General features: G+C 36.4%; 1 protein-coding gene across 3 annotated transcripts in view; it reads right to left on the bottom strand.

Moving 5' to 3' along the window:
* The window catches only part of SOX5 (SRY-box transcription factor 5), a 941,468-nt gene that overhangs the window by 25,334 nt on the left and 890,286 nt on the right, over positions 1 to 25,848 (bottom strand). For all 3 annotated transcript variants that reach the window (XM_090275485.1, XM_090275487.1, XM_090275488.1), the window contains 2 exons: positions 20,496 to 20,673; positions 9,594 to 9,739 (listed from right to left, as the gene is read on the bottom strand). In XM_090275485.1, coding sequence (XP_090131611.1) covers positions 9,594 to 9,739; positions 20,496 to 20,673 — 324 coding nt within the window. The remainder of the gene's footprint in view (positions 1 to 9,593; positions 9,740 to 20,495; positions 20,674 to 25,848) is intronic.

Below are 25,848 nucleotides of genomic sequence, written 5' to 3' on the forward strand. Positions count from 1 at the left end.
GCATTTCCTTGGATCTTGAAATGAATAGATGGTTTCAGTCCTCAGAGAGGCCTGTGGGTGTCTGTCTGTCTGAAAGCCCACGCTGGCATGCCTGATGCGTCCCGTTATCCCGAACCATCCCGCAGAGCCTCTCCACCAGAATGATGTAAGGGACGCAAGACTCTCTGTTTGAAAACATGCACAGCTTTTCTAGGCTTGAACATTAAACCATAAAAAGTTTACTGAAAAAAAAAAAACCTTTAAAAAGCTCCTTAAAAACTCACACCATAATTGCTCCCCACCAAGCGTGGGCACTTGCTAGCTGCAAGTAGTGGCACTGTGACAAATGTAGCAAAACTGAAAGCAGGCTATACTAAAAGAAAGAAAAAGTCTTCCACTGGCCATCTGTGAAAATAAGGCATGTGGCCATTAAATGCAGAGGCTGTAAATATACACAAACTCCATGAAGCAAATGGCAAAAAAAGGACTAAACTTCAAGCTCAAACAAATCAAAATGTTTAATGCATAGTTACCACTGCTGGACGAAAACAGCTCTGATCTCTGCAGTCTACAATCTCGGCATGTATTTCAATTAAATATGCCCCAAAAGAAAAGAAAGAAATGAAAAGACACAGAAAAAAGCCCCATCTGGAACAAAAGACTATAGACAGCCTATACTCAATTTCTAGAAACAAACAGCCCCTTTAACTTGCACCAGCCTGTCGAGAATGTCGATTGGAATTATTGAAAGGCTGACACATAGAGTGACGGATGGGTGATGACATAATACCTGTTTGCCTTTTTGTCCTGGGCTTTCAGAACTGGCTGCTCTGTGCTGATAATATTCACTGAGGGGTTTTCCTCTCCCTTCCTGTCCCATAAGAAGTGTTCCCTAGCTAAGACCCTCAGAATTAAGAAGGTTTTATGAATGAAAAACAAAAGAAAAGAAAACCTAAGAATCAAATGCCAACTTGCATGTAAGAAGCTGCTCTAGATTTTTAAATAATCAGTTGCCTAGAAAGCAGTTCCCCATCCATTTATATAAATTTGCAATGTAGAAAGACTCTAATAATAAAAGACAAATATTCAATACCAGATTTTGTGCAGCTTTTAAAGTCACCACATAAATAATAATATGTAGAAATTAAAAAATTATATATATATATATATATTCACTTTTATAAAGATAAAATGCCAATCATTTTTGTTATTTTAATTTGTTCCTAGGGAAATTCTAGTCAGTGGCTTTAAAAGTTTAGGGACTTTTTTTTAACATGCACACACACACTCATGCCAAGGCAACATATATAAAAGCAATTTATACATCATTAATTAATTGTGGGCTCTTCCATTGAATGCAGGGGTCTGAAACTCTTCATATTCTCCCTTTTCAAAGCGAAACCTGTAGTTCACAATTCCTCATGTGCCTCCTCCTTATCTAAGGGAAGGAGCATGGGCTAGGTAACGCTGAACTAGAACTAGATACGCTGTATCAGTGTCTGAAGAGTTAACACTGCTGGCCCCCATCCATCAGATGGCCAGCGAAGCATCAGGAAAGAATGATGGATGTAAAATTATTACAGGGCTGCCATCCGATACACTTACTGCCATTTGTAACTAATGCTGGGACTGACACACTTTTTCCATTATTAAACATCCACATTAAGTCAACATTGGTCACTGTCATTTCATGTTTGGCACTCTGTTAGAAGGAAAGAACAGAGATGACAATGGCAGGAAAGCGGAGATTGTAATTGAAGAGTTTCCAAGTGCCAGGGTAATGAAGAGTCACCTTTATTTACAAATCAATCTAGGTATATAGTCTGTGGTAAGGCTTCTCGTGAATATGACTGATGGCTGAACAGAAACACTGATGTCATTACTGAGCAAATTATAATCTACAATATACATGTCATTCACCAAATTTTCATCTTATTCTATGGAAATGTGCAAAGAAGTTTCACTGAACCTCAAAAGAAAAAGTAAGACATTTTTCTAGCTATTCTATGTTGTAGCTATTGATGCATTCATAGCTTGTGTGAGTGTTTAAAAGTTCAGGCACACCGGAGTCAATTAATGTTTAGTGAATAAATTCTCTACCTTACGAAATGTATGCACACATTTGCACATTTGTTTTTGTGAGTGACATCTGCTTCATATCAGAAAAGCAATACAGAAGTTGGCCTTAACAGGTAGAGAGCATGTGTGTGAATACCACGTATCAATTCAACCTGTTACCAAGCAATGTTTTCTTTTGGACATGCTTATATATAATTCTTTATGAACCACAGGAAAGTTATAAGGAAGACCCTAAACATGTCATAGTGGAAGAGGAAAAGTAGTTAGGTAGATGACAACAAATATAAATTAATAAAAACTAGGCAGTTTTGAGAGCTTTGATCTAATTTTTCTAATGCAGCTGTGACTCACATGGCCTTTTCTTAACCAGTAGCCACTCTGGTCCTTTTTTTTTTCTTTCTTGCCAATATAATCTTTGATCTTAAATATCCCTTCATTTAAGGAAGGATAGAATAAGATCTCTCATTCAGTTCCAGAAAATGATTCATGATCAACTTAAAAGCTATTTCTCTTCCTTTATCCAGTATTGTTTTAAAGATGTGCATGTGATCTAGCACTACCCAAAGGAAAGGTCTGTGGAAGTCAGCTTGCAGGGTGCAGTAAAACATCCCTATGAAATTAACATGCCTATGTGAATGAAGGAGGAATGAAAAACATCCTTATGTGAATAACGACTGAATTTAGCAAAGAGAAAATTAGTTCCCCTTCCTGGAACTGTTTACCTTCATGGGATAATTGTAGGTGCAACAACATTTTGTGGCCCTACAGGAAAACTAAAAAAATCACAGAGATTTCAACCCTGATATCACTGACCTGATAAACTAACATGACCAACCTTCTGCTCCTTACTTCATTATATGCTTAAACATAATGCTTGTTGAAGCTACTCTATTTAGATTTCCTGATACATGTAATGAAACACATTTCATTTTAAAAAGTTATCATTTTTTATTTTCAATTACAGTTAATATAAATTATTATATTAGATTCAGGGGTATACCCTAGTGATTAGACATTACATAACTTACTAAGTGATCATCCCAATATATCTCACATCCATCTGACACCACACATAGTAATTAGAATATTATTGACTCTATTCCCTATGCTGTACTTTTCACCTCCATTACAATTCTGTAACAACCAATTTGTTATTCTTAATGCCTTCATTTTTTTCACCCAATCCCCTAAACCCCCTCACATCTGGAAACTGTCAAGAGGTTCTCTATCTATTTGTCTTCCTCTGTTAAGTTTGTTCATTTATTTTGTTTTTAGGTTCAATTGTTGATAGATATCTATTTATTACCATTTATTGTTTATGTTTTTTATCTTTTTTTCCTCCTCTTAAAGAAGACCCTTTAACATTTCATATACTACTGGCTTGGTGATCATGAACTCCTTTAGCTTTTTCTTGCCTAGAAAGCTCTTTATCTGTCCTTTGATTCTAAATGATAACTTTGCCAGGCAAAGTAATCTTGGTTGCAGGTCCTACTTTTTATCACTTTGAGTATTTTTTGTAAATACCTTCTAGCCTGCAAAGTTTCTGTTGAGAAATCAGCTGGAAGTCTTATGGGAGCTGCCTTGTAGGTAACTAACTGCTTTTCTCATGATGCTTTTAAGATTCTCTCTTTGTGTTTAACCTTTGGCATTTTAATTATTATGTGTCTTGGTGTGGGCTTCTTTGGGTTCATCTTGTTTGAGACTCTGCACTTCCTAGACTTGTATTCCTATTTCCTTCACCAATTTAGGGACATTTTCTGTCATCAGTTTAAAAATAGGTCTTCAATTTCTTGTTCTCTCTCCTCTCCTTCAGGCACCCACATTAAGCAAATGTTAGTACACTTGAAGTTATCTCAGAGGCTCTGTACAGTATTTATATCTGGGGGGATTTTTTCCTTTTTCCTGTTCTTATTGGGTGTGTTTGGCTTCCTTATATTACAAATTGCTCATTTGATTCTCAGCTTCATCTACTGTACTGTTGAGTCCCAAAAATTATTCTTCATTTCAGTTAGTGTATGCTTCATTTATGACTGTTCCTTTTTTTTTTGCTGTTGAGGTTCTCATTAAATTCATTGAGATCCTTATACCCAGAGTTTTGAACTCTGCATCTACATTGCTTGTCTCTGTCTTCGTTAGTTCTTTTGCTGGAGTCTTCTTCTGTTCTTTCATTTGGGACATGTTTCCTTGTCTCCTTATTTTGCCAGCCTCCATGTGTTTGTTTCTATATATTAGGTAGAGCTGCTACATCTCTCAGGCTTGGTAGAATGGCCTAATGTAGTAGGTGTCTTGTAGGGTCCAATGACACAGCCCTCCCTATCACCCAAGCTGGGCATTTGAAGTACACCACCATGTGGACCATGTACACTCTCTTGTGGTTGAGCCTTAATTTCTCTTGGCATGTCAATGGGATGAATTTATCCCCAGGCCAATCAGCTGCAAGCACAGGCTGCAACCATCAATTATTGACCTCCTACCATCTTGGAGAATCAGCTGTGCATGGGCCCACACCACAGAGCAAGACCTACTTTAGTAGAGCTCTGGGGCACAATTAGTCTACCCCTTGAGTGTGTTACTTCTGGAAGTGGTTGGGTGGTAATGATCTGGCATGGTCTAATCTTTCCACTGTGTTTGCTATCTCTGAGGCCTCCCAGGATGTGCAGGGCATTGTCAGCTGCTGTGTGTGTTCTGTCTGAGGCCACCCAACAAGAGCTACAAAAGTGATCTGAAGATAGCTGCTACTTGTGCTGGGCTTGGAGGTGCCCAAGCAAGGCTAAGCTGCAAACCAAGGCCAGCTGCTGCTTGTGCCAGGGCTGGGGCCAGTTAGCAAGAGGTACAAGGCTTGCTGAGGCCAGATGTTGCTTGTTTGAAAGATGTTAGAAAAATCTAAAGCATGAGCCAAAACAGGCAGTTTGTATAGGAAAGCCACTGGAAGCATCTTGGGTAGGCCTGAAAGTTGATTGGCGCAGGGCCTCAGGGAATCACCAGATAGGTTAAACAGCGATAGCCAGGTTGAAGGAGGCTTGGATTTGGTGCCTGCCTGCTGCCTCAGTGTGGCGAGGGTTCAGTAAAGAAACAATAGCCTCTGCCAACTCTTCTTCCTGGAGATATCTGTCCCTCAGTACTTTCCCTGATGCTCGACATTCCCGTTCCTCCCCATAGGCCTCTGGTGCCTTTCAAGCTGCTGCTCCCCATACTGGAGCTCAGAGGGAATGAATCTGAGTATGTTCATTCTTGGGCCCTTTATGAGGAACTCCCTGAAACCCTAGAAGCCTCCATCTCCCTCAGCCTCAATCACTGCTTGTTTTTACAGCCAGAAGTATGAGAACTTCTCTTCCTGGCAATGGAACCCTGGGCTGGGGTGCCTGGTGTGGGGCTGGGACCCCTTGCTCCCCTAGGGGAGACCATCACAGCCCAAATATCTCTCCCAATTTTTATCCACCACATGTAGATATGGGACCAGACCCTTTCACATTTCTGCCCTTCCTACCAGCCTTGATGTGGCTTCTCTCATTCCCTAGTTATAGAACTTCCATTCAGCTCGATTTCAGGTGGTTCGGAATGATGGTTGTTCAGTGGTTTAGTTGTAACTTTGATGTAGTTGTGGGAGGAGGTGAGTATCATGTTTACTATGTTGACTGAAAGTTTAAATACATTTCTTACTGATATTATAGCATAAGTCTTATCTTTCTAAGATAACAACATTGGGGGGGCGAGAGAAAAGGGCAGAGAAACTTCTGGTATACAGTATTCTTTATTTCAGTTCAGAGCACTGGGTCTCCATTACACTTGCATTGCCTGGTGAGATTGCCTATTAGGTAATGGATACCTTCAAACTCAAAGTCAGAATCTGAGTATGCAGTTGAATATATGGTTAAAACTGCCATTTGGATATTAATGAAGCAAAGTGGGTATTTTTTATAAAACAAATGTATAAGGGTCTTCTTTCTGAGTCTTTCTACCTAAGAGGCTTATGTATTCATCCATAACACTAATCTGTAACAGAGCTGTGTGGTAAAAAGATAACATTATTTGAATATACAATCAGGCTATAATTAACCAGAGATGACAATTATAAATAACACTTTGTCCCAGAGTTTCCAAGAAACCTGACACACACAGTTCTTGAGTATGTTGAAACACTTCCAAGAAAAGTTAAGAAGTAAAAAATCTTTTAGAAGTCTTCAATTAAAATGTGTTTCAGTAAAAATGACTTTCATTGCGTGTTTTCGTACATGTTACCAGAATACACGCACCCCTTTCTTCTCACCTCTAATGGTTTTCACTGTGCAATTGCAGCTTTTCAGAATTAAGACTTCTAGTTGGGACAACCATATTAGTCATTCGAAAATGTGAAGAAAAGTTAAGGTTTGTGTACTCAAAAAACCAGATCTCTGATACAGGATTCCAATTACCTGAATATCAGGTTATGCTATCACCTTTTGCTAATGGAAAGCATCAGGCTAAATTTCTTTCCCCCTTTCCTTTCTCCCAGCTTCTTTCTATCTTCTTATCTCCTATTGTCATATTCACTCCTTTTATTTTCTGGGTTATGAAAATTGGAAGTATTGTTTTAGAGAGAAAAAAATCTCCTTTGTAATTCAAATGATATAAGAAGATAATAATGCAAACTATAAAAGGAAGTTATCCTATATTCTGTTTGTCTTTCATTAAGAACTACAAAAGGAAATGTCAAACCGATTACTAATCTACCTACGCTTTGACATGACTAAAGTTGGATGGTTATAAACATCTATAAAAAGGTAGGTACTAGAGAAATACACAATATATATAGTGATGTCCTTTATGTGGAAGAACAAGCATCCACCTTTGTCAGCTCAGGCATATAACCAATCTAATATGCTAAGCAATATGGGGTCTTTATTCAATTCCCATAGGAAGACCTACAAACATAAATACATCATGATTAATGATCAAAATAATTTGATATCAACTCTAAACACTATAAAGGCAGAGGGCATATTTTCTTATTCAGTGCAGTACCTCAAGTACACAGCACCATCCCTAATACATAGTAGGTGTGAATGTTGAATAATTACTAATTAAAATATATAAATCTGACATCATCTCATTCCCATGAGTTGCACAGATATATATCAATCATTGATATTATAGAAGTGACACCCAAGCTAGTCCAACAAGTAAAGGCAAGCATAGTAATACCTGCTTCTAAGAGAGCTGCAATTAGCTCAGTTTCATTCTCAGGTGTCAAGGGTAACATAAGGGGTGAATTAGTTTGGATCCTGCTGAAAAGGGTTACCTACACATTACAAGAGTTTGTCATATTATTGCAATAATGGAACTGCTCACATTCATATTTTAAGATTTTCACTTAAAAACCTATAAAATATAAGACTTTAACTGAAGATATAACATGACTGCATTGAAAGTATATGGTTAAGAGATTTGGGAATGATAACCTTCTTGAGAACAAAGACATCTTAACTGGCCAGCAGATGTTGGCAGGTATTACTTCAAAAATAGTCTTTTTTAAAAAAGTTATTATAATTCTGCAAAAGAGGAAAACTGAAAGCAGTAGCTTTCAACAGAGGCAACGCTGACTCCTGTACCTCAAAGAGGAAGTGCTAATCAGAGAAATAAAATAAAGTATGATGGTGGAGGTGGAACAAGAAGTGGAAATGAGGTCCCCTAACCATGGACAACTATGGAATAAAGTGAATGCAGATGGTTCCACTCCCGTTACTTAATCAAAAGACTGACGGAGTCACTGGAGCCGGGATAAAGTCATGTGTTAGAACAACAGCTGATCTGTATTAGAGAAGATTAACTCGCAGTACCATGGTGGAGGGCCCGGGATTATTTTATGTACTTCCATTGCCTTACAAGCCGTCCGTACAATTATTGCCCTCCGATGTGAATGACTGATCTGTAACCAGAGCTAACCAGCATGCTGCTTAGGGGCCTAGGAGCTTCATGAAGATGAATTTCCATACCATCAAAGTGCTTTTAATGGGCTCCCTGATCCAACCACAAGGCCTGTTTTGCAAGTATATAGAATTTAGGATGAAGGCTTCCTGTCCAAAAGGATTTGGTCGGTTGTCACTTGACAATTCCCAGCCAGCACAGGGGAGGAGGTGGGGGATATAGGTAGAGTTGTCTCTGCTTTGGAGGATTAAAAAAAAAAAAAAAAAAAAGAAAGGTACAGATGCTTGCTGAATGCAACCAACTGCAACTGCTGTATCCACAGCTGAATTCAATGCGCTTAACAAATAACGGCAATTTAGCTATGCTTGCGAGGAATAGCTTGAGTCACTTTGCATTAGCATCTGGCTGAGTGTTAAACTCATTCCTACATGGGAAGCAGGAAAAAAAAAAGGAATTTCTGTTCAAGCATCCTTTCAAGAATGTTTAAATATTTGAATAGAAATTCCTTTATGCATGCTATCATTCCTTCTCAGAGCTGTCACTTGGCTTTCCCCCTTCCCTTCTGGCGCTGAGCTAGAAAAAATTTGTGCCCTTCTTGCCGCACCAATGTCTTCATATGTTGTGAGACTGTAAGGGATGATATACTGACCCATCTTTTGCTCTCCCCTTCAGAAACAGAAGAGAATTCAACTTTTTGACCCATGTTTGGACCAGGAAAAAAAGTGTGGTTGTGATAGGATCATACATACACTTCACCTTCACTATGCAGATTGCCAACTTCTTGGGGATTATACATTTTAGAGATTATAAAACCTGGGAAACCAGAAAGCTATCCAAAGTAGCAAACGGCTCATTCTGTACAATACTATTGGACTCATGTTTCCCATGATGATTAACTCTCAAGTTATTGCTAAGTAGCTGATCAATTTTTCCCTTTTATTTATTGTATTTATATAACTAGAGAATGGTTTAAAGGAGACTCAATAACACTTTAACATTTCAATTCTAAACATATCAAACCTTACCAAAAGACGCATATCACTGCAAGCTTTCTATAATTTATATTTTTCTGAATAAAATACAATCTAGTTTAGACAAAAGAGCTGAAATGTCCAAGTTTTAAAAATCACATTTTGTTTTATAATACAGTCAACTTTTCTAATCGTGCAGTCACCTAAAATTTGCACAGTGCTTTACATTAGAAACATATGACAAGCTCATGATCCTAGATACTTAGACTATAAGCATGGGTATCATCCAAGCTTAGGCTGGTTAAAGAAGATTCAGCATTTTCAAATCCAGCTCATCCCCAAACACAAGTTAAGCATCTGGGTAAAGTAAAACTTTCACTTAGACTTATCACAAATGCCATTTCATGTTAATACAAACAGATGGCAGAAAAGGAGATATTAATTGTCAATAAAGTTTGAAGACGGACACAAGATAATTATAACCCTGCCAATTTTGACTGGCTTTGATTAGAATGGACATGGAGATTTCTGCATTGACAGAAGAAGAAAAGGGAGGAGAACCATGATTCTGAGCTGATGAGAAGGTTGAAAAGATAAAAAAGAAGAAAAGCGTTCAGGCAATTTAAGTTATGTTTGGAAAATCAGTTATTATGAACTAACCTTTTCTGTCCGGCAGTTATTGAGACCTAGACTATTCACAACAGCCACCTTCCCATCAAGCACCTGTTGTTCCCGCCGAAGTTGCTCCTTCATCTGCCGAGCTTCTTGGATTGCCTTGGTGACAGCATCGTGGTCATTTAAATAACCTGAAGATGTGACAGAACAATGGATATGTTTTGTGCAAATGCATGGATAAGTTAACCTTTAACCATAACAGTCACTTCCTTTGGAGGTAATGGCTAGTGTCTGGCATGAATAATTCTCAGGAGAATTTGTTTAAATGAATGAATGAATAAGTAATTGATGATGACTGATTCACATAGTCATATATGAACATGATGCCAAACATCTGTAATAAAAACATAATATGTAAGTGAAATACAGCTGTTCTCACACATTTGGAAAGGAGTTTAAAATATCATTTTTAAATAAACTGTTTTTAGTTATGTGAATATTTTGTAGTGTAAACATAAAATCTATCTTTAATTTTTTTATCATGTGAGGATTACTTGAATGTTACCATAGGATATAGATATTGATAATTATCACTGTAATTACTGACATTTTCATAGCATTAAAAAGGTCAATTTAAAGTTTATAGCACTTTTAGGATGTTATTTACAGAAATAATAAATCATTATTAACTGACAAAGAAGAGCGTTTTGCTTGAATCCATTTATGGTGAAATACACTACAGGTGGACGCGGTTTGCTATGGTGCATACTTGCAATAGTAAAGAGGCTAAATTTCAAGCACAGACTAACCAAACACCCGTAATTGTTTCATTAAAAAAAATTGTGGCTACTGGTAAGTATAATCACACTTAATTCACACTCTTAATAAGATGGTCAAATCCAGAGTTAGCCAAAAAGAAACAAAAAAGCCAAAATATACATTTTAAAAAAGAACAGGTATAAGAAGCAAAACTAATTTAAATTTCACTTTAACACCGGTCATTTATTTATTTGATGCACATTATTACAATAATCTGCATGACCTTAAGGTAGAATACTAATGAGAAAAGACTGTTTTGCAAATATTGAAAGGAAAGCTAATATCTCATATTTCACTCTCCTTATTTTTTAACTAGGGCATAAAATGGCATAAACTGAATCTATAATATGAAATTGCCCAGAAAAGGGACTTGTTTGTGACATGAGGCTAAATCTAACCAGATCCATTGGTGAATTGTGACAGATGGAGGGGCTGTGAGACAGAAGGCAGGCACTAATCACACATAAAATGACCGGCTTGCCTCAACATGTTCCATGGATTCCAGCAAACTTTACACCCTAATCCATTTTTAGAACAAAAAACATCTGGGCTATAAATCCTCTAATCTGCCAAAACACACTATTAAATCCCATGATTTGTTGAAAAACACAAAGATTAAAGAAAGGAAATATAAAATGGCTAACTGCCGTGTTAGGAAAGTGTTATTAATACTATTTCTTTGTCTCAATTATGAATGTTCTGGTACTAAAGAGCCTTGTCTAATCATGTCAGATTACACATCCTCATTGTGTAGCCAGGCTCTTCTATCTGATCTGCTGATTGCCAAAAAACATAGGATACTTTCTTGCTGCTTAAACATTTCTATTGAAGAAGCTGATGAGAGATTAGTGCAGCAATGCCTCCCCCCAACCCCCTTCACTATGCACAGACCAGACCTCATCCTCTGATCTCCTTCAGGCAGGAAGATAAGTTCCAGTGTAGTCGGTACAAGAGGGAGCCAGGACTACCACTCAGGGTGTGTGTGTGTGTGTGTGTGTGAGAGTATGTGTGTGTGTGTGTGTGTGTGTGTGTGAAAGCTAGGTTTACAGTTGTGAGTACATGAAACAGAGTTTATTCTTGAATTATCACTTACTAATTATTGTATTATTTTCCATATGGAAAACATTTTAGACCTAGGTCAGACCTTTAGGGTTAAGATTTACTATACAAGGTGGTTGTTTTTAATATCATAGTGTCTTGACTTGAACAACTTTCTTAATATACTATTCTTGAACTATTCTGTTCAGAAACACCACCACTCAAGAAAGAAATACAGTTCTTATATGGCAGTGATGATCTTGGTATACGTTCATTTAGTAACACTCTAAGAGGGTTAGCTTGAGTTCCCTACCCTCTGACTCCTGTTTATGTACAACTTGATGTTACACATTTTTGTAGTCTCTTTGGCTTCTCCAGAGCACAAATGTATGTGAAATGGTTTGGCACATGGCACTGAATAAAAGTGTAAATTCTTTATGCTTTATAGGTGCTTCCAAGGTAACATTGTATAGAGAAAATGATTAATATATATGTAAAGGAATGCAAATTATTATGGGGATAAATGACTGCTAGATTATTTTCTGTAATGGCTAGTTCCAAGTTGAAGTATGTGTTTGTGTGCAGGTGGAAATAAGTGTTCACTTTAAAGTTAACATTCTTGCTTTTAGAGATTCTGGAGTTTTAGTTAACATGCTATATGAAATTCTAATATTTGTATCTCTTGTGTTAAATCATAAAAACCATTTCTATACTACAGAGTTAAATCAATGCGATTGTTCGGTGGTTCTTTACATTCTGTTCTTATCACAGTCACCAAATTCCCAATCTTGCTGATGCCCCCTCTCTTGGCTAATGGTCTGGTCTTTGATTTTGGGAAGAGCAGTAAGACTGAACTTGCACCTTCCTGCTCCCCCTATCATTCTTACTCTGTGCTAGCCTCAGATCTATCTCCATTTATGCCTCTTCCTGCTTCAGGGAAAACAGTGCCTCCAATTTCAATTGAGGCAAATCATTTACACTTGTGTTCTAGATTCCTATACCTTGTCATTGGTTATTCTCTTTCACGTTTGTCATCTCTCTGCCCTTCTCTCCCATCTCCACCATCTGGATTTATAAGTACTTAAGGTTCTCCTCCTAAAACAAGCAAATAAAGTCTTCCTCAAGTTTGCATTGCCCCTTGTTCCAATCCGGTCTCTCCACCTTGTAAGCCAAGATTCTCAAAGATGCATACTCTCTCAGTCCTTCCTCACTCTCCCAGTTCTACTGCAGTCTTGTTTCTGGTCCCTTTGTTCATTTAATCGCCAGATCCAAGAGGCATTTTCCATTCCTTGCAGAATGACAGTGCTGAGCATCTCCTCATTGAAAATCCTTCCTCCCTTGTTTCCCGTGACAGCTTGGATCCCTTCTTCTTGCGTCCTTCATCCTCATATTCCTTCCTGGGATCCTTTTCTTCAACTGCTCTTTAGATTTTGCTGCAGGGTTTCAATCCTCAGGAGAAGTGTGTGTTTTAGAGGTGGACAAGTCCGAATGAAAATCCTAGCTTTGTCACTTACTAGCTATAAAAATTGCGCACGTTGTTTGACCCTTGTAAGTCTTAATAGACTCATTAGTTAAATGGGGATAACCAGACAACACAGATGTGAAGATTAAATTAGTTAATATAGTTTTTCTTTGGCATAACAGTTATTTTGTAACCATTGGTTTATCTGCCAAATAGCATTAGTGATACAGGTAATATTTGGGTTTGATGGGTCTTGGTTACTAATTCTTGGAAAGTGTGATATTTGACAAATTATAACAATCTCACTGAGTTTCCATTTCCCTAACCTGTAAAATAAATGTAAGGTCTGGAAGAATTAAACAAAATAACACAGGTGAAGGTGTATAGAACACTTAGTACCCGAGGAGAGAGTAAAAAATGCTAATTCCTTTCTTTTCTTTCTGCTTTCATTTCCTATCTATGCTTACCCTCAGTGGTCTTAATACACGGTTTTAACCATTATGATAAAGTGTGTGAAGAGACATCATTTCTTGTTGGTAGGGAGGTTCAATTAAATGGAAGTCGCCCATCAGAGTCCAAAAAGACCCAAAATTATTACTTGATATATTTTATTCTTCCTTCATTGTATACTGAAGCAGCAATTCTATCTAAAGGCAGGACCAGTAGGCAGGTGTATATTTAGGAGAGGTTTCGTGAGCCTCAATCTTAAGAGGAAAATGAGAGGGCAAAGGCCAATATGGCCCTAATAAGCATATTGGATGACATTTGGGAAATGCAGGTTAGGAATTATTACCATAGTAACCTTATAAAATTTACCACAATTTAATGTTTTAGGTCTCAGTGTGTTTTCTTAACCATTACCAACAAAATTCTCAAAATTAAAAAAGGCCCCTTTTATATATTTTCAGGGACAGAAAAAAAAATGTACAAACTGCAAAAGCCAATCTTAGGATAAAATTTAAACAGAAAAAGTGAGTAATGGCTGCTCCACAACAAAAAAGCGGTTGAAAGGTGAAAAGAAAAACAGGAAACTACTACTAATCGGTTAAGTTGTGTCTCACAAAAAGATATGGCTGTGTCTAGTCCTCACCCCTGGTGTCTGTGAATGTGACCTGATTTGGAAATAGAGTCCTTGCAGATGTAATTAAATTAAGGATCTTGGAATGAGATCACCTGTTTTTAGGGTGGGCCTTAAATCCAATGACAGGTGTCCTTATAAGAGAAAGGAGAGAAAGATTTGACATGGAGAGACGTGGGGACAAAAGTCATGGGGTTATGGAGACAGAGATTGGAGTTATGCATCTAAAAAGCAAGGCACACCAAGGACGGCCAGCAGCCTCCAGGAGCTAAGCAACAAGCATGGAACAGATTCTCCCTCGGAGACTCCAGAAGGAACTAATCCTTACTGACACCTTGACTTCGGATTTCTACTTTCCAAATAGTGACAGAAAAAAATTGTCTTATGTCACTCAGTTTATGATTTGTTGCATCAGCCTTAGACCCATTAGTTCACAATCAATCTTAAACGTAATCCTAACAATCAAGGGGTGATTCCTGGCACTGTGAAGTACCTACTATCTGCCTCAGATCCTTCCTGATTCTGAGATACATATTTATGCCTATCTCCTAAGCTTCTCTACTTGAAAGTCTCATGAGTACCCGAAATGCAGCATGTCTAAAACAGTGTTTATCATCTTCCCACTGCCCCAGTCTGTTTTTCTACTTTCATATCCAATTCCAGTTACCCATGCAATCAGTCACTTAAGGAGTCATCCAAGATACCTCCTTTAAGCATTCATACAAAAGGAAACCAAGCCCTGACGGCTCTGTCTCCTCCGCAGATCTCAAATGTGCTGCTTCTCCAGGCTTATGCTTCTTTAATCCATCACCTAGTCTGCTTCCAGAAAAAGCATTCTAAAATATTCCAAAATTAAGGAATGTGGATTATGTTGCTTTACCTGATTAAAAACCCATCTCTTGGTATCCTAATGCTTTAAAGGAGCATTTCATAAGAGGATAATCTGTAATATTCTGTGAAGAATAATAATTCCATGTTCAAATAAATGTGGGAAATCCTAATTAAAGTTAAAAAGGGTTCGTCATCGCACAAATTCCTAAGATCTTGAATATGTTAATGTGTATTGTGAATCTTCAAGAAGCAACAACAAGATGCAGCCTTTCCAAAATATACTGGAACAAGAAATACTTCAATTGTCTCCCCCAAAATGTCATTCTAGGATAAATTCCAGACACTCTAAAATGGCCTAAAACTCTCTTGATGATGTCAACTCTGCTTATCTTTCCCATGTCATTTCTTGCTGAAGCTACACAGGACTATTTCCGGTTCCAAGGACAGGCCTTGCTCCTCCTGCCCTACCTCTGTCTCCCAAGCTCTTCTTTTACTGAAATACTCTCTCTTCCCCGTGTGTCTGGGAATTTATTCAGATGTCACCTCTTCTGTAAGGACTTCGCTGACATACCCCAGACATTCTCCTTGGCAACATTAGTACTTCCCATTTATATGCTTCTTCAAAATCTTGTAAATGCTTTTTCTGTCATATTATCCTTCATTTTTCTAAATATGGCTTTCATTCCAGTCTTTGAACTAACTACTGGAGGGCATTTTTTTCCTTCTTAAGTCCTTTTTCCTTTGGCCTGTGGTAAACTGTTGAAGGAATAAATGCATATTTGTAAATTAAAAGTATTCAGTTTTATAATACCAAGTTCATTGATTTTTGATGTCATCCTATCAATGAAAGCCTGTACCATATGTCATAGATTTATTAAAACTCATGGGTTTAACAGATGTTATCAGGACAATATACTTCTTGTTTACTCCATATGTATTTTACATAAGACTTTTAAGTTATAAGCAAAAGTAAGGGCACAGGTGTTTCAATTTGTTTTCGACAAATATTATTTTTTTTCTATTTTTGAGGTCACATTATCATCAAATTTTTGGCACCATGCTATTTCTTCATCTATGAAACTTCACAAGAATTAATGAACTAATACATGTGAAACCAAATTGTAAATTATCAAGTGCTCTGTAAATGTTAATTGCCAGATGGTGAATGATACCCCTAATGTCTTGATAATCCGATGGCTTTTTATGTAACTATTACAATATTCTTGTTCAATAACTTACCCTCATAGAAGTTTTTCTCATTAAAAATGTAAATGTATTTGATGTAATATTCTCTTTTATGTCATCATATTTTAAATTAGCACATTGTAGAAATAAAGTACCAAATTAATAGACCTGAATATATTTCCCTTCATTTTGCTGAATCTATCTCTGTCTACTACATTTGCTCAGGTAAAATTTTACTTATCACATGTTAATTCCCCTGAGGAAGAAAGGATCAGAAGAGTACATTCCACTGTTTTTCAAACTCCTGACAGAACAAAGACTGTAGGCATCTAAAGCCTCGGTCCAACACTTGCATGCTTATCCTCCAGACTTAGCAAAATGGAGGGCATAGAGAAGATGTTTAATACCTTTTCATTGAATGAATGAGTGAAAGGTTAAATAGATGACTGAGGAAAGCATAAGACAGACTACCCATAGGCAATAACTAAAAAAGTAGATGTGGGTATAAGGGGGATAAATGGCAATGGAAAAAAAACAAACAAACAATAAAAATGAGCTATTAAAAAATAAATTAAAAAATATCCCAACCCCAAGATTCTGACTATCTGGCCTTAACTTCCATTGGTTAGGAGTTTGAGCAAGTTACTAAGTCATTATGTACATTTGTTTTCTTGAAATTAAAATGGAGGTGATACACACAGAATCACAGACCTGCCTACACTGTGAGAGACACTTAGAATACCTGGTAAGCACTTAGCCACTTGAGGTCTCTGTTGCTCATCTGTAAAATAACAAGTTTTCACCAGATGACATGGGTATTTTCTCTATTTAGTGAAGGATCTATAATTTTATAATTATCTACAGAGAGAAAATAGATTAAAAATGCTTTGAAAAAAGTTTAAAATGTTCTATATATGTACAACATAAGTGAAAAAGTCCAATAAGGGAAATATAACATATGTCCCAGATATTCTAAATTACCCATCATCCTCCTGAACCATTCACAGCTTTTAAGTGTTCCCTTTCTTTGGAGCTGCCTATCATTTGCCCATCATATCAAAGGCATTCTTATATAATATAATGTAATACTGGTCACCAACCTCAAAAACTCACTTTCCATATTTATAGCTGATAGGTATGTCACAAAGAGCCCCACGTCATTAACAATATCTTAAGTTATCTTTTGGTTCACAGTTTTCCATGCTTTATTAATGGCGTAACACATTAATTCGTCTTTCAGGAGTGACCTTTACAGCACCATTAATGCTCACAGCTTTTATCCAACTACATTATTACTCATTACAGTTTCAGCTTTCAACATCTGCATTCACTGAAAAGAGAAAAGTAAATTGTAGTGCCTTCAACTCCTTGGAAAATATAAGTGATGTGCATGTGGTGAAGGGATGTTTTGGGGAACAAAATAAGGGAAGTTTCAGTAGTGGAGAAAGTCAGATGATAAATATCATTAAGTTCATTCTTGTCTTTTGAAAATACTTTGCCTTGCTTAATCCTTGGAATGCTCAAGCATAAGATCCGCATGTGATAAACGTGCAAATGCATTTGTCCATTAGTTTAATATTCTAGTTCTGATGGCATTACAAAGGTAGTTCATATACCAACACTGATATTTATGAGCCTTCATGTCCACTATGGAAAGAAATCATTCTTGCCAAATAAAACATGTTTTCTTTTACCTACTTGGACATGAAAGCAAGTCTTATCTTGGTGTCCATTTAGGATGTTGAGCAGAGAACCAAGAGTTCAACCATAACAGAATGGTGCATAATAGTAAGAAGCATACATATATCCCAAACTTTTTTCAAACTTCTCAGAACTTAATTTCTCACTGTTTCTCTTCTCACTGCTGCCTATACTATCCCACACTGATGTCCTCCTGGCAAATAGCCTGAAATTCTCCTTTGCAAAGATGGAGGTAATTGAAATAGACACATTCAGCTCTCTTTCTATCGATCCCATAACTTCTCTATAATTTTACCCTTTTTGTCTTCATTTCCTTCAGCCTCAGAAAATATAATTGGCCTTTCTCCTCTCCATGATTAATCCTCTTTCATCATCTCATCTCCTTGAACATCATATGATTTTTTGATTCTAAAATCTGTCTCCACTCAGCCCTCTCAAAATCACTTCTCAACACCAATCTTACAGAGACTGGTCTATATATCAACTGCACTTTCATCCCCCATATTCTTTAACTTTCTGTAATTGGGATTCTGCTAAACCTTTCTAAAAGCTCTCTGTCTGAGTCTACCTATCCATGAGCTCCAACCAAATCCTAATGCTTTTCTTCTTCATCATATGTAACTTTTTTGCAAATATGACACTATTAACAACCCTTCATTCTTGGACTATGTTTTTCTTAGTCTAGCATGACACTGTTCTATCTTCATTCTGATTCTAAGACACTCACTTGCTTTTTAGGGGTTTTCCCCCTAAAAATGTGTGATGGTTTTGGAGTCCGTCCAAAGATATTTTGATATTCTTCCCTTCAGACATGAAGCCTAATTTCCCTTCTTTTGAGTTGGGCTGGACTTTCTGATTCTCTTATAATAAAAAGAATAAAGCAGAACTGGCTATGTGTGACTTTGAAGACCAGGTCATAAAAGGCACTGTGGTTTTCTCTTTGCTCTCTCTCACTCTTGGTCATTCAGTATGGGGAAAAGCTAGCTGCCATATTAGGAGCAACTCTCTGGGAAGACCTTTGTGCCAAAGAACTGAGCTCTCCAGCTAATAGCCCTGTAAGTCTTAGAAAATTATCATCCATCCCTAGTAGGGCCTGCAAGCTGGCTAACATCTTGGCTGAAACCATAAGAGAAACCCTAAACTGGAACCACGTAGCTAATCTGCTCCCACGTTCCTGACCTTTAGAAACTGTGAGATAGTAAATGTTGGTTGTTTTGTGCTGCTGAGTTTTGAGTTGATTAGTTAGGTAGAAACAGATAACTAAAACAGTAGGTAACATCTATGATTCTTTACCCCACTTCTCTTCATACATACACACTCATGTGTGTGTGTGTGAAATTATTTGCTCTGATGACTTCAACGAGCTCAATAAGGAACAAAAATTCTAGCAATGCTTTTGAATATCAGACTTATATTTGAAGTCTTTTCATGAACAACTTCACACAAATGGCTCCTTGTGCTTCAAATTCATCATTTATTAGATTTTTATATTATATCTTCCCCCAAACCTGCTTCCATTCCGGTATCCTCTTTCACAGTTAAGGCACTATCCTTATTTTATAACTTCAAAATCCTAGCCTCTGTCTCCAACTTGAAGCTCACCAGGTATATTACGGCTAAATTATGCCAGTTCTTCTTTAATAATATCTCTGACATCTATCCTCTCCTTTGCTTATCATTGCTTATTTTTATTTCATGCAATTTACTCTTCTTCTACAATAAAACAATGATTTCCCTGTTTCCAATCTCTCTCTGCTGTCAATAGTCTTCTTAAAGTTCTGATCAGATTGCTGTCTGGAGAAAAAGTCAAAATTTCTTAGGGTAACATTCACTCAGATTCCATTTGCCCCTTTCAGTTTTAGCTCTGATCACTTTGCACTATCTAGCCAAATCAGTATATTTCTCTTAAAATACTATTTTACCCTTTTTCCCTTACAGTCTAAAATGCCTAGGAATATGTCCTTTCTTCAAGGCTCCACTTGAATTAAATTATCCCCAGTTAGCCTCCCTTGATCCTTCCCAAATAGAATTCAACACTCTTCTCTTTATATCCAAAGGATTGTATATGTGCTCTTGGATAGAACTTGCTATGGCTGACTTGTACTATAAGATGACTTTTCCCCCAACTAAACCATGAGCTACTTGAGAGCTGCTCTGTGCTAACCTCTCATTGCTGTCTGCAAATAATAAATACATCAATAAATGTGAGTTCAGGTAGGTATTTACAGTCTAATTTATGAGTTACTAAAATATAAATTATTGAAACATTAAAAAAGTTAGCTTGTATAAGCATTTTCTAATGTTTGGTTACTTTACTTAAATGACAATTACAGAAAAATAAAGCTATCCACTTTTATAATACTTTAATATATTTAGCTAAATTTCAAGCAGTATGGAACTAAACAAACTTTACATCCTGATGATTGACTACTGATCTAGACAGAAGGTATTTCATTATTGTGTATACTTTGTACACATCACAGAAAATAGAAATAAATTTCAGTGATGGGAAAAGCAAGTCACCTAACAAAAACATTCTGGAACTATTGCTCTCTGTGATTAGTCATCAGGCCTCTTTCACATAACCTAAATAACATCAGTTATATCAAAGCACATAAGCAATTCAATTTGATATTCAGGGGGACATTATAACTTAGGGTTCAATTATAAATTTCAATTGCATGTTTAAAACAGACCTATGGGGTTCATCACATTGGAACTCTTGTATGAAACTGAAGCCATGCACAGGGTATGCGTGATTTACCATTAAAAGATGATTCCATTCAATTGCCATAAACAGAAAATCAGCAAGAACAAAAGAAACAGAACTTACCTATTGTGCTAACTCTGGCTGAAGGACTAGCTAATGCTGCTGGGACAGAGGCTTTGAGGGGGCCTGCCCCACTGTTTATTCTCAGAGCTGGCATATGGGGAGAGGTGGGTGATGTGGGTGATTTGCCATCAGAGGTCTTGGGTTTAGCTGATAGGTTCAGTGGCTGGGCCACTTCATCCTGCAATGATCATTAGAACATGAGCTGTGATAAGGAAAAGCTGATTTAAAATGTCTAGAAAAACACAGGTATAGTGCCTGTCATTTCCCAGTAAGTTACTCTACCAATCAGTGATCTTAACATTCCATCTGAACATTATAAGCATTTGATCAGCTGTCAAAAACATCACTTTCAACTGCATGTTACGAAATACCTTTTGTATAAGATAAAGTATACGTTCACTAAACTATCCAGAAAGCACGTGATATCACCTGTAAGAAATATTCTGAAAGAGCTATTATTTTTACTTGTCATAATGCATAGTTCATGGAAAATTATGATGCAGGTAGGTTTCCTCCAACCTCTGGAGAACAGGGGTTGAGTCCCAAGCTCTTTGTACTCTGGTGCTTAGGCAGAGCACCTGAAACATCTGTAATGGAGGAGTTAAATGATGTGTACCTCTAATCGGAACTGCTTTCCAAACTAAATACAAAAAAAGAAAAAAACTTTATAACTCTCTTATAAAATAACTATTTTTCTTAATTTTCTCAGAAGTACTTTTGGTTTTAATCTAAAATTGAAAATAGATATGGCATTATACAAATATATACTATTTATTCATTATATTCATATTCATTATACATATTATATTTTTAAAATCCAAATTTGTTTTATAGATTTTCTTTACAGTATAATACATAATGGAATAAAGATTTTTATGTAGACAGTTCAGCAGGTATAGTGATTTTCAACTGTTCTATGCTTGAATGGGTCATGTTTCATTGTTTAGATTTTATTTTATATATATCTATATTAGCCCTTATGGGTACAATTATCAATGACATTTTAATCACATGTATAATAATCATATATTAACATTACATCGCTTTTATTTCATTACAAACAAAAAGTTATTCTTTTTTGTGCTCTAAAATTTAAATACTGTATCATTTGTTTTTTCTTTTTTTATTGTTGTTCTATTACAGCTGTCCCACTTTACTGTTTACATTATATCAGATTTTATGTAGGTATTATTGTAGAATAAAAATAGTTTCCAATTAGTTATTGTTTAATCTTCATGAATTAAGTACATAAAATATCTACCAGTAGTAGCAGGGTAACTTTTCGAAAGTAGAACTACTTAGAATCATATGGTGTGATTTGGTGACATGGGAACATGTTAATAAACACGTTAGTTAATGTGCACAAAATTTTATGTATATACTTACAAAACCACTGAAACAAGGTACTTTATTAAAATGTTAAAATGATATAATATAGTATCTATTTCAAATTTGTATTTTTAAAAGTGGTTTATTGTTATTAGATTTTATAGTTAGCTGCACTTATGAAACCCATGAACAGGCTAGGAAGAGAGAGTAACCTTTTCAATTCTATTTTCTGTTTCATAGAAAAGAACAGTTAATTGAAAATCCATGAGATAATCAAATGGCAGTGTGTAATTATGTTAGATGCATAATAAATTAGTGACCATTATACCAAATTTATATGGATTCTTAGAATTTTGGAAGAAGGTGAAGTAAGATAATTCCATGACTGGCTTAATATATAATTTTGCAAAGTTTACTTTAGCATTTTTGCCCTGGCTGGTTTAGCTCAGTGGATTGAGCGTCGGCCTGCGAGCTAAGTGTCGCTGGTTCGATCTTCCAGTCAGGGTACATCAGAGAAGGAAAACTCTGACTCCAAAAAACCTCCGCTGCCTTGCGGCATACATCTTCAGGGGAAAGGCTAAGGGAGTAAACCCCGACAGAAAATCCGGAGCCGGAGTCCCTAAGGCGGTTTGACGTTGTAGTCAACACCGGCAACTCCTGCGGCGCACCTGAAGCCAAGCTGTATCGACTCCGTCTTTCCCTTGGACCCTTCAGCTGCGAAGAGGGGGGGCGGGTCTGCTGCATGGGCAACAGCAGACCCTCCATATTACCCTGCCCAGGCTCTGTAGCTTCAGCGTCATCGCAAGATGTCGATTCAACACGGGAGGAGATAGATACCATGTCACTCCCGAGTCGGACTGCACAGCCATTCTCGGCGGTGCAGATAGACTCTTAAGAAGCTACACCATCGTCTCTCGAGACGGACAGCTGCCGACGACTTTAGCATTTTAAAAGTCAGAGGTAAAATCACTCCTCCATTTCTCATTTTGAATTTTAGTTGAGCTCATCAGCCATGATCCATATACAAGATGCTATGGTTGGCAGAAATCCAGAGGTGTTGTGTCCCCTTCTTTAAATCTACTCCAGCATGAAGGACCACTTCTCAGAATGTGGTCCTTGAACTGGTACCACCAGCACCACCAGGACTTATCAGAAAGACAAATTCTGTACCCTAGAAACTGTGAAAGTGGATTCCAGCAATTTGTGTTTTAACAAGCATTCCCAAATGATGCACATTAATATTTGAGAGACACTGCTTTATATAATATACAGGGAGATTATTAAATATAAATTTTTGGCTTCAAAACCTTTTTAAAAACTTCCTCAATATAAGGAGGTAACATTAGAAATTATGTAACATTATTTCAAACTTAAAAATTTTATTAGAACATACCATATATGATAATAATAATAAATAAAAAGACGCACATGCATAATAAACTAAATGCTACTGAGATTGAGTGAGCCAATAAGGATTAGAATCCAAATTTTCTCCCTGTTACTCATCCAGGATCTTCACTATTTACTATATGGCTGTAAATATTCTAGGCACTTTTCCCCCATCAAACGTTGCACCTGCTTGCTAGCTTCTGTGTTAAACCACTGGCTTTTGTCATGACAGCCTGCAAACTTCCTTTGACAGCATCAGGACTAGCAGAAGTTTTGAGGGTATGCTTGAGGAAACTAAAGGTGGCTGTTTCACTTGACTGTGCAGGAAAAAAAAGAGAGGAGGGAATGTATTCACAGCTTTGCAACAGAGATTTATGAGCACAGAGGAAGGAGTGTGTGTGTGTGTGGGAGAGAGAGAGAGAGAGAGAGAGAGAGAGAGAGACAGAGAGAGAGAGAGAGAGAGAGAGAGAGAGAGGGAGCAGTGTCAATGAAGATGATGCAGATGTGGTGCTGATGAGGTGAAATACCACCGGCTGTGCTTTAAGCACTAAGAACTCTTGCACGAGCATACTAAAAAAATGACTACCCAAGGCAGTTATCAGAGTGAGAGATCCACTGGAACTCTTAATATTCTCCTCCATTCAAGGCGGCACAGATGTCTGAAAGCCAAAAAGTGCAAAGCCCCAAGGACATAATAGAGGTTGACAGTTCCAAAGTTGATAGAAATGTCATTCCTGATTGCCTTTTCCTTCTCTTTCACTGTGTGACCAGGCTAACGGTATATTAATAAGAACCCACATGCTTGATCCTTATATTGGTAACTATAAAAATAATTTTGAGCCACTGCATGATATTATTTCAGAATCTGATTCTTTTAATAACTTATTAGAGAGCGACTATGCCAAATGCCTATTATTCATGAAGAATACAAAAATCACAGTAGTTTTCCTATTTTATTATTTTTTAATTTACTAGATAAAGATTTAAAAATCCAAACCATAAAATGTAAGTAGACTGTTTATGACACATAGCCTCATTATTATGAATATCCAGAATAAACACCAAATGTAAGGCTTTTTCTACTATATTATTTGTAATATCTCATTTAGAAGAAAATTGGAAACTTAGCATGATAAGCCTTATTTTTACATATAAAACATACATTTAAAAATGAAGATAAATAATTTACATATAAACAAATATAAGCAATTTTTAAGGTCAAGAAAGCATTGTAAAGGAGCATTTCTCTCAAGTACACCATCAAGCAGTTCAGAAAGCAATCTTCTTTTAATTACTTGACCAATTGTTAAATTGCTGTCAGTTCAAAATTTTGAAAACAGCATATATACTTATTACATTTATATAAAAAGTGATAGTTAAAGAGAGTCCTATGTGCCTGCTGAATAGCTCCACACCTGTATATGATAAATATAAAACAAACATGTAAGCTAAAGGTAAGGTGTAAATTAAGGTAGGTAAGTTTTAACTAATAGAGGCTATTATTTACATTTGTAGAATTACAAATATTTCAAATCATTTATTTAATTTCCAAAACTATGAAGTAATGAATAACCTGAGAGGAAACTAAGGTTCAGAAAGTTCTGATGAACCCAGGTTTTTTACTTCAGCATACAGTATTGTTCATTCACATGACAAATTTAAGCTTGAATATAAAAAAAAAAATGTTGATGGGATGTAGTTTCTGAAATTCAGGCTTAACCATATTAATACAACCACATAATGGTCAATCACATAAAATAATAAAATGAAGTAATAAACATATTTGTTATTTTATAATGAGTTTAAAAATTCAGGCACAAATCATTCACTTATTTAAATTTTTTATGCTTCTCTCTTTCTTAACTATATAGCATCAAATATTTCCTTCCTTAATACTAAAGAGTTAACTTAGATTAATTGTTGAGAAAAAAATACCAAGCGTTTGTGTACAATATGCCAGAAATATAACAATGTATAAAATAATGTCTAAGAGAATATTATTTTTACATCCAATGACAAGTTTTAGGAAACTATTCATGTCTAAGCTTCTCCTAATAAAGTATTTTTTAATCTTAGTTTTCTGGGATAGAATGCAAAGCAAATACAGCAGTCCCTCTCTATATCGTGGTTCACTTATCGCGGCCTTACTGAATTGCGGGATTTTAAAAAATATTGTATTTAACAATTTATCACGGATTTTTGCTATATTGTGGGATTTTGCGGTACTGTATATGTTATGTTGTTAAAATTACATAGGTTTAAGAGTGTAGAATATGTTTAAGAACATAAGTAGTGTTTATAAAAATGTGGAGAAGGTTAATAAGGGAGTGGGAAAGGTTAATAAGGGACTGGAAACAGCTTATAAAACCTCAGATTATATACAAATACTAAAATAAATGCAAGGTTCCTACTTTGCTGATTTTCACCTACAGCGGGGGTGTCTAGAACGTAATACCTGCGATAAGTGAGGGAATAGTGTATAACCCAAACAACCATAATAGTTCAGGCATCTTCCATTTACCTGTAGCTACTATAACTTGTCTGCAAGCAAATATTTCACTTTATATCATCTTGTGGTCACAATGCTAAAATTATCACGGATGTCCTAATGAAATTTTATCCCAGACAATGAACC

This window comes from Furipterus horrens, unplaced genomic scaffold (assembly GCF_987537825.1).
Source record: "Furipterus horrens unplaced genomic scaffold, mFurHor1.1.pri manual_scaffold_4, whole genome shotgun sequence".
Classification (NCBI taxonomy): Eukaryota; Metazoa; Chordata; class Mammalia; order Chiroptera; family Furipteridae; genus Furipterus; species Furipterus horrens.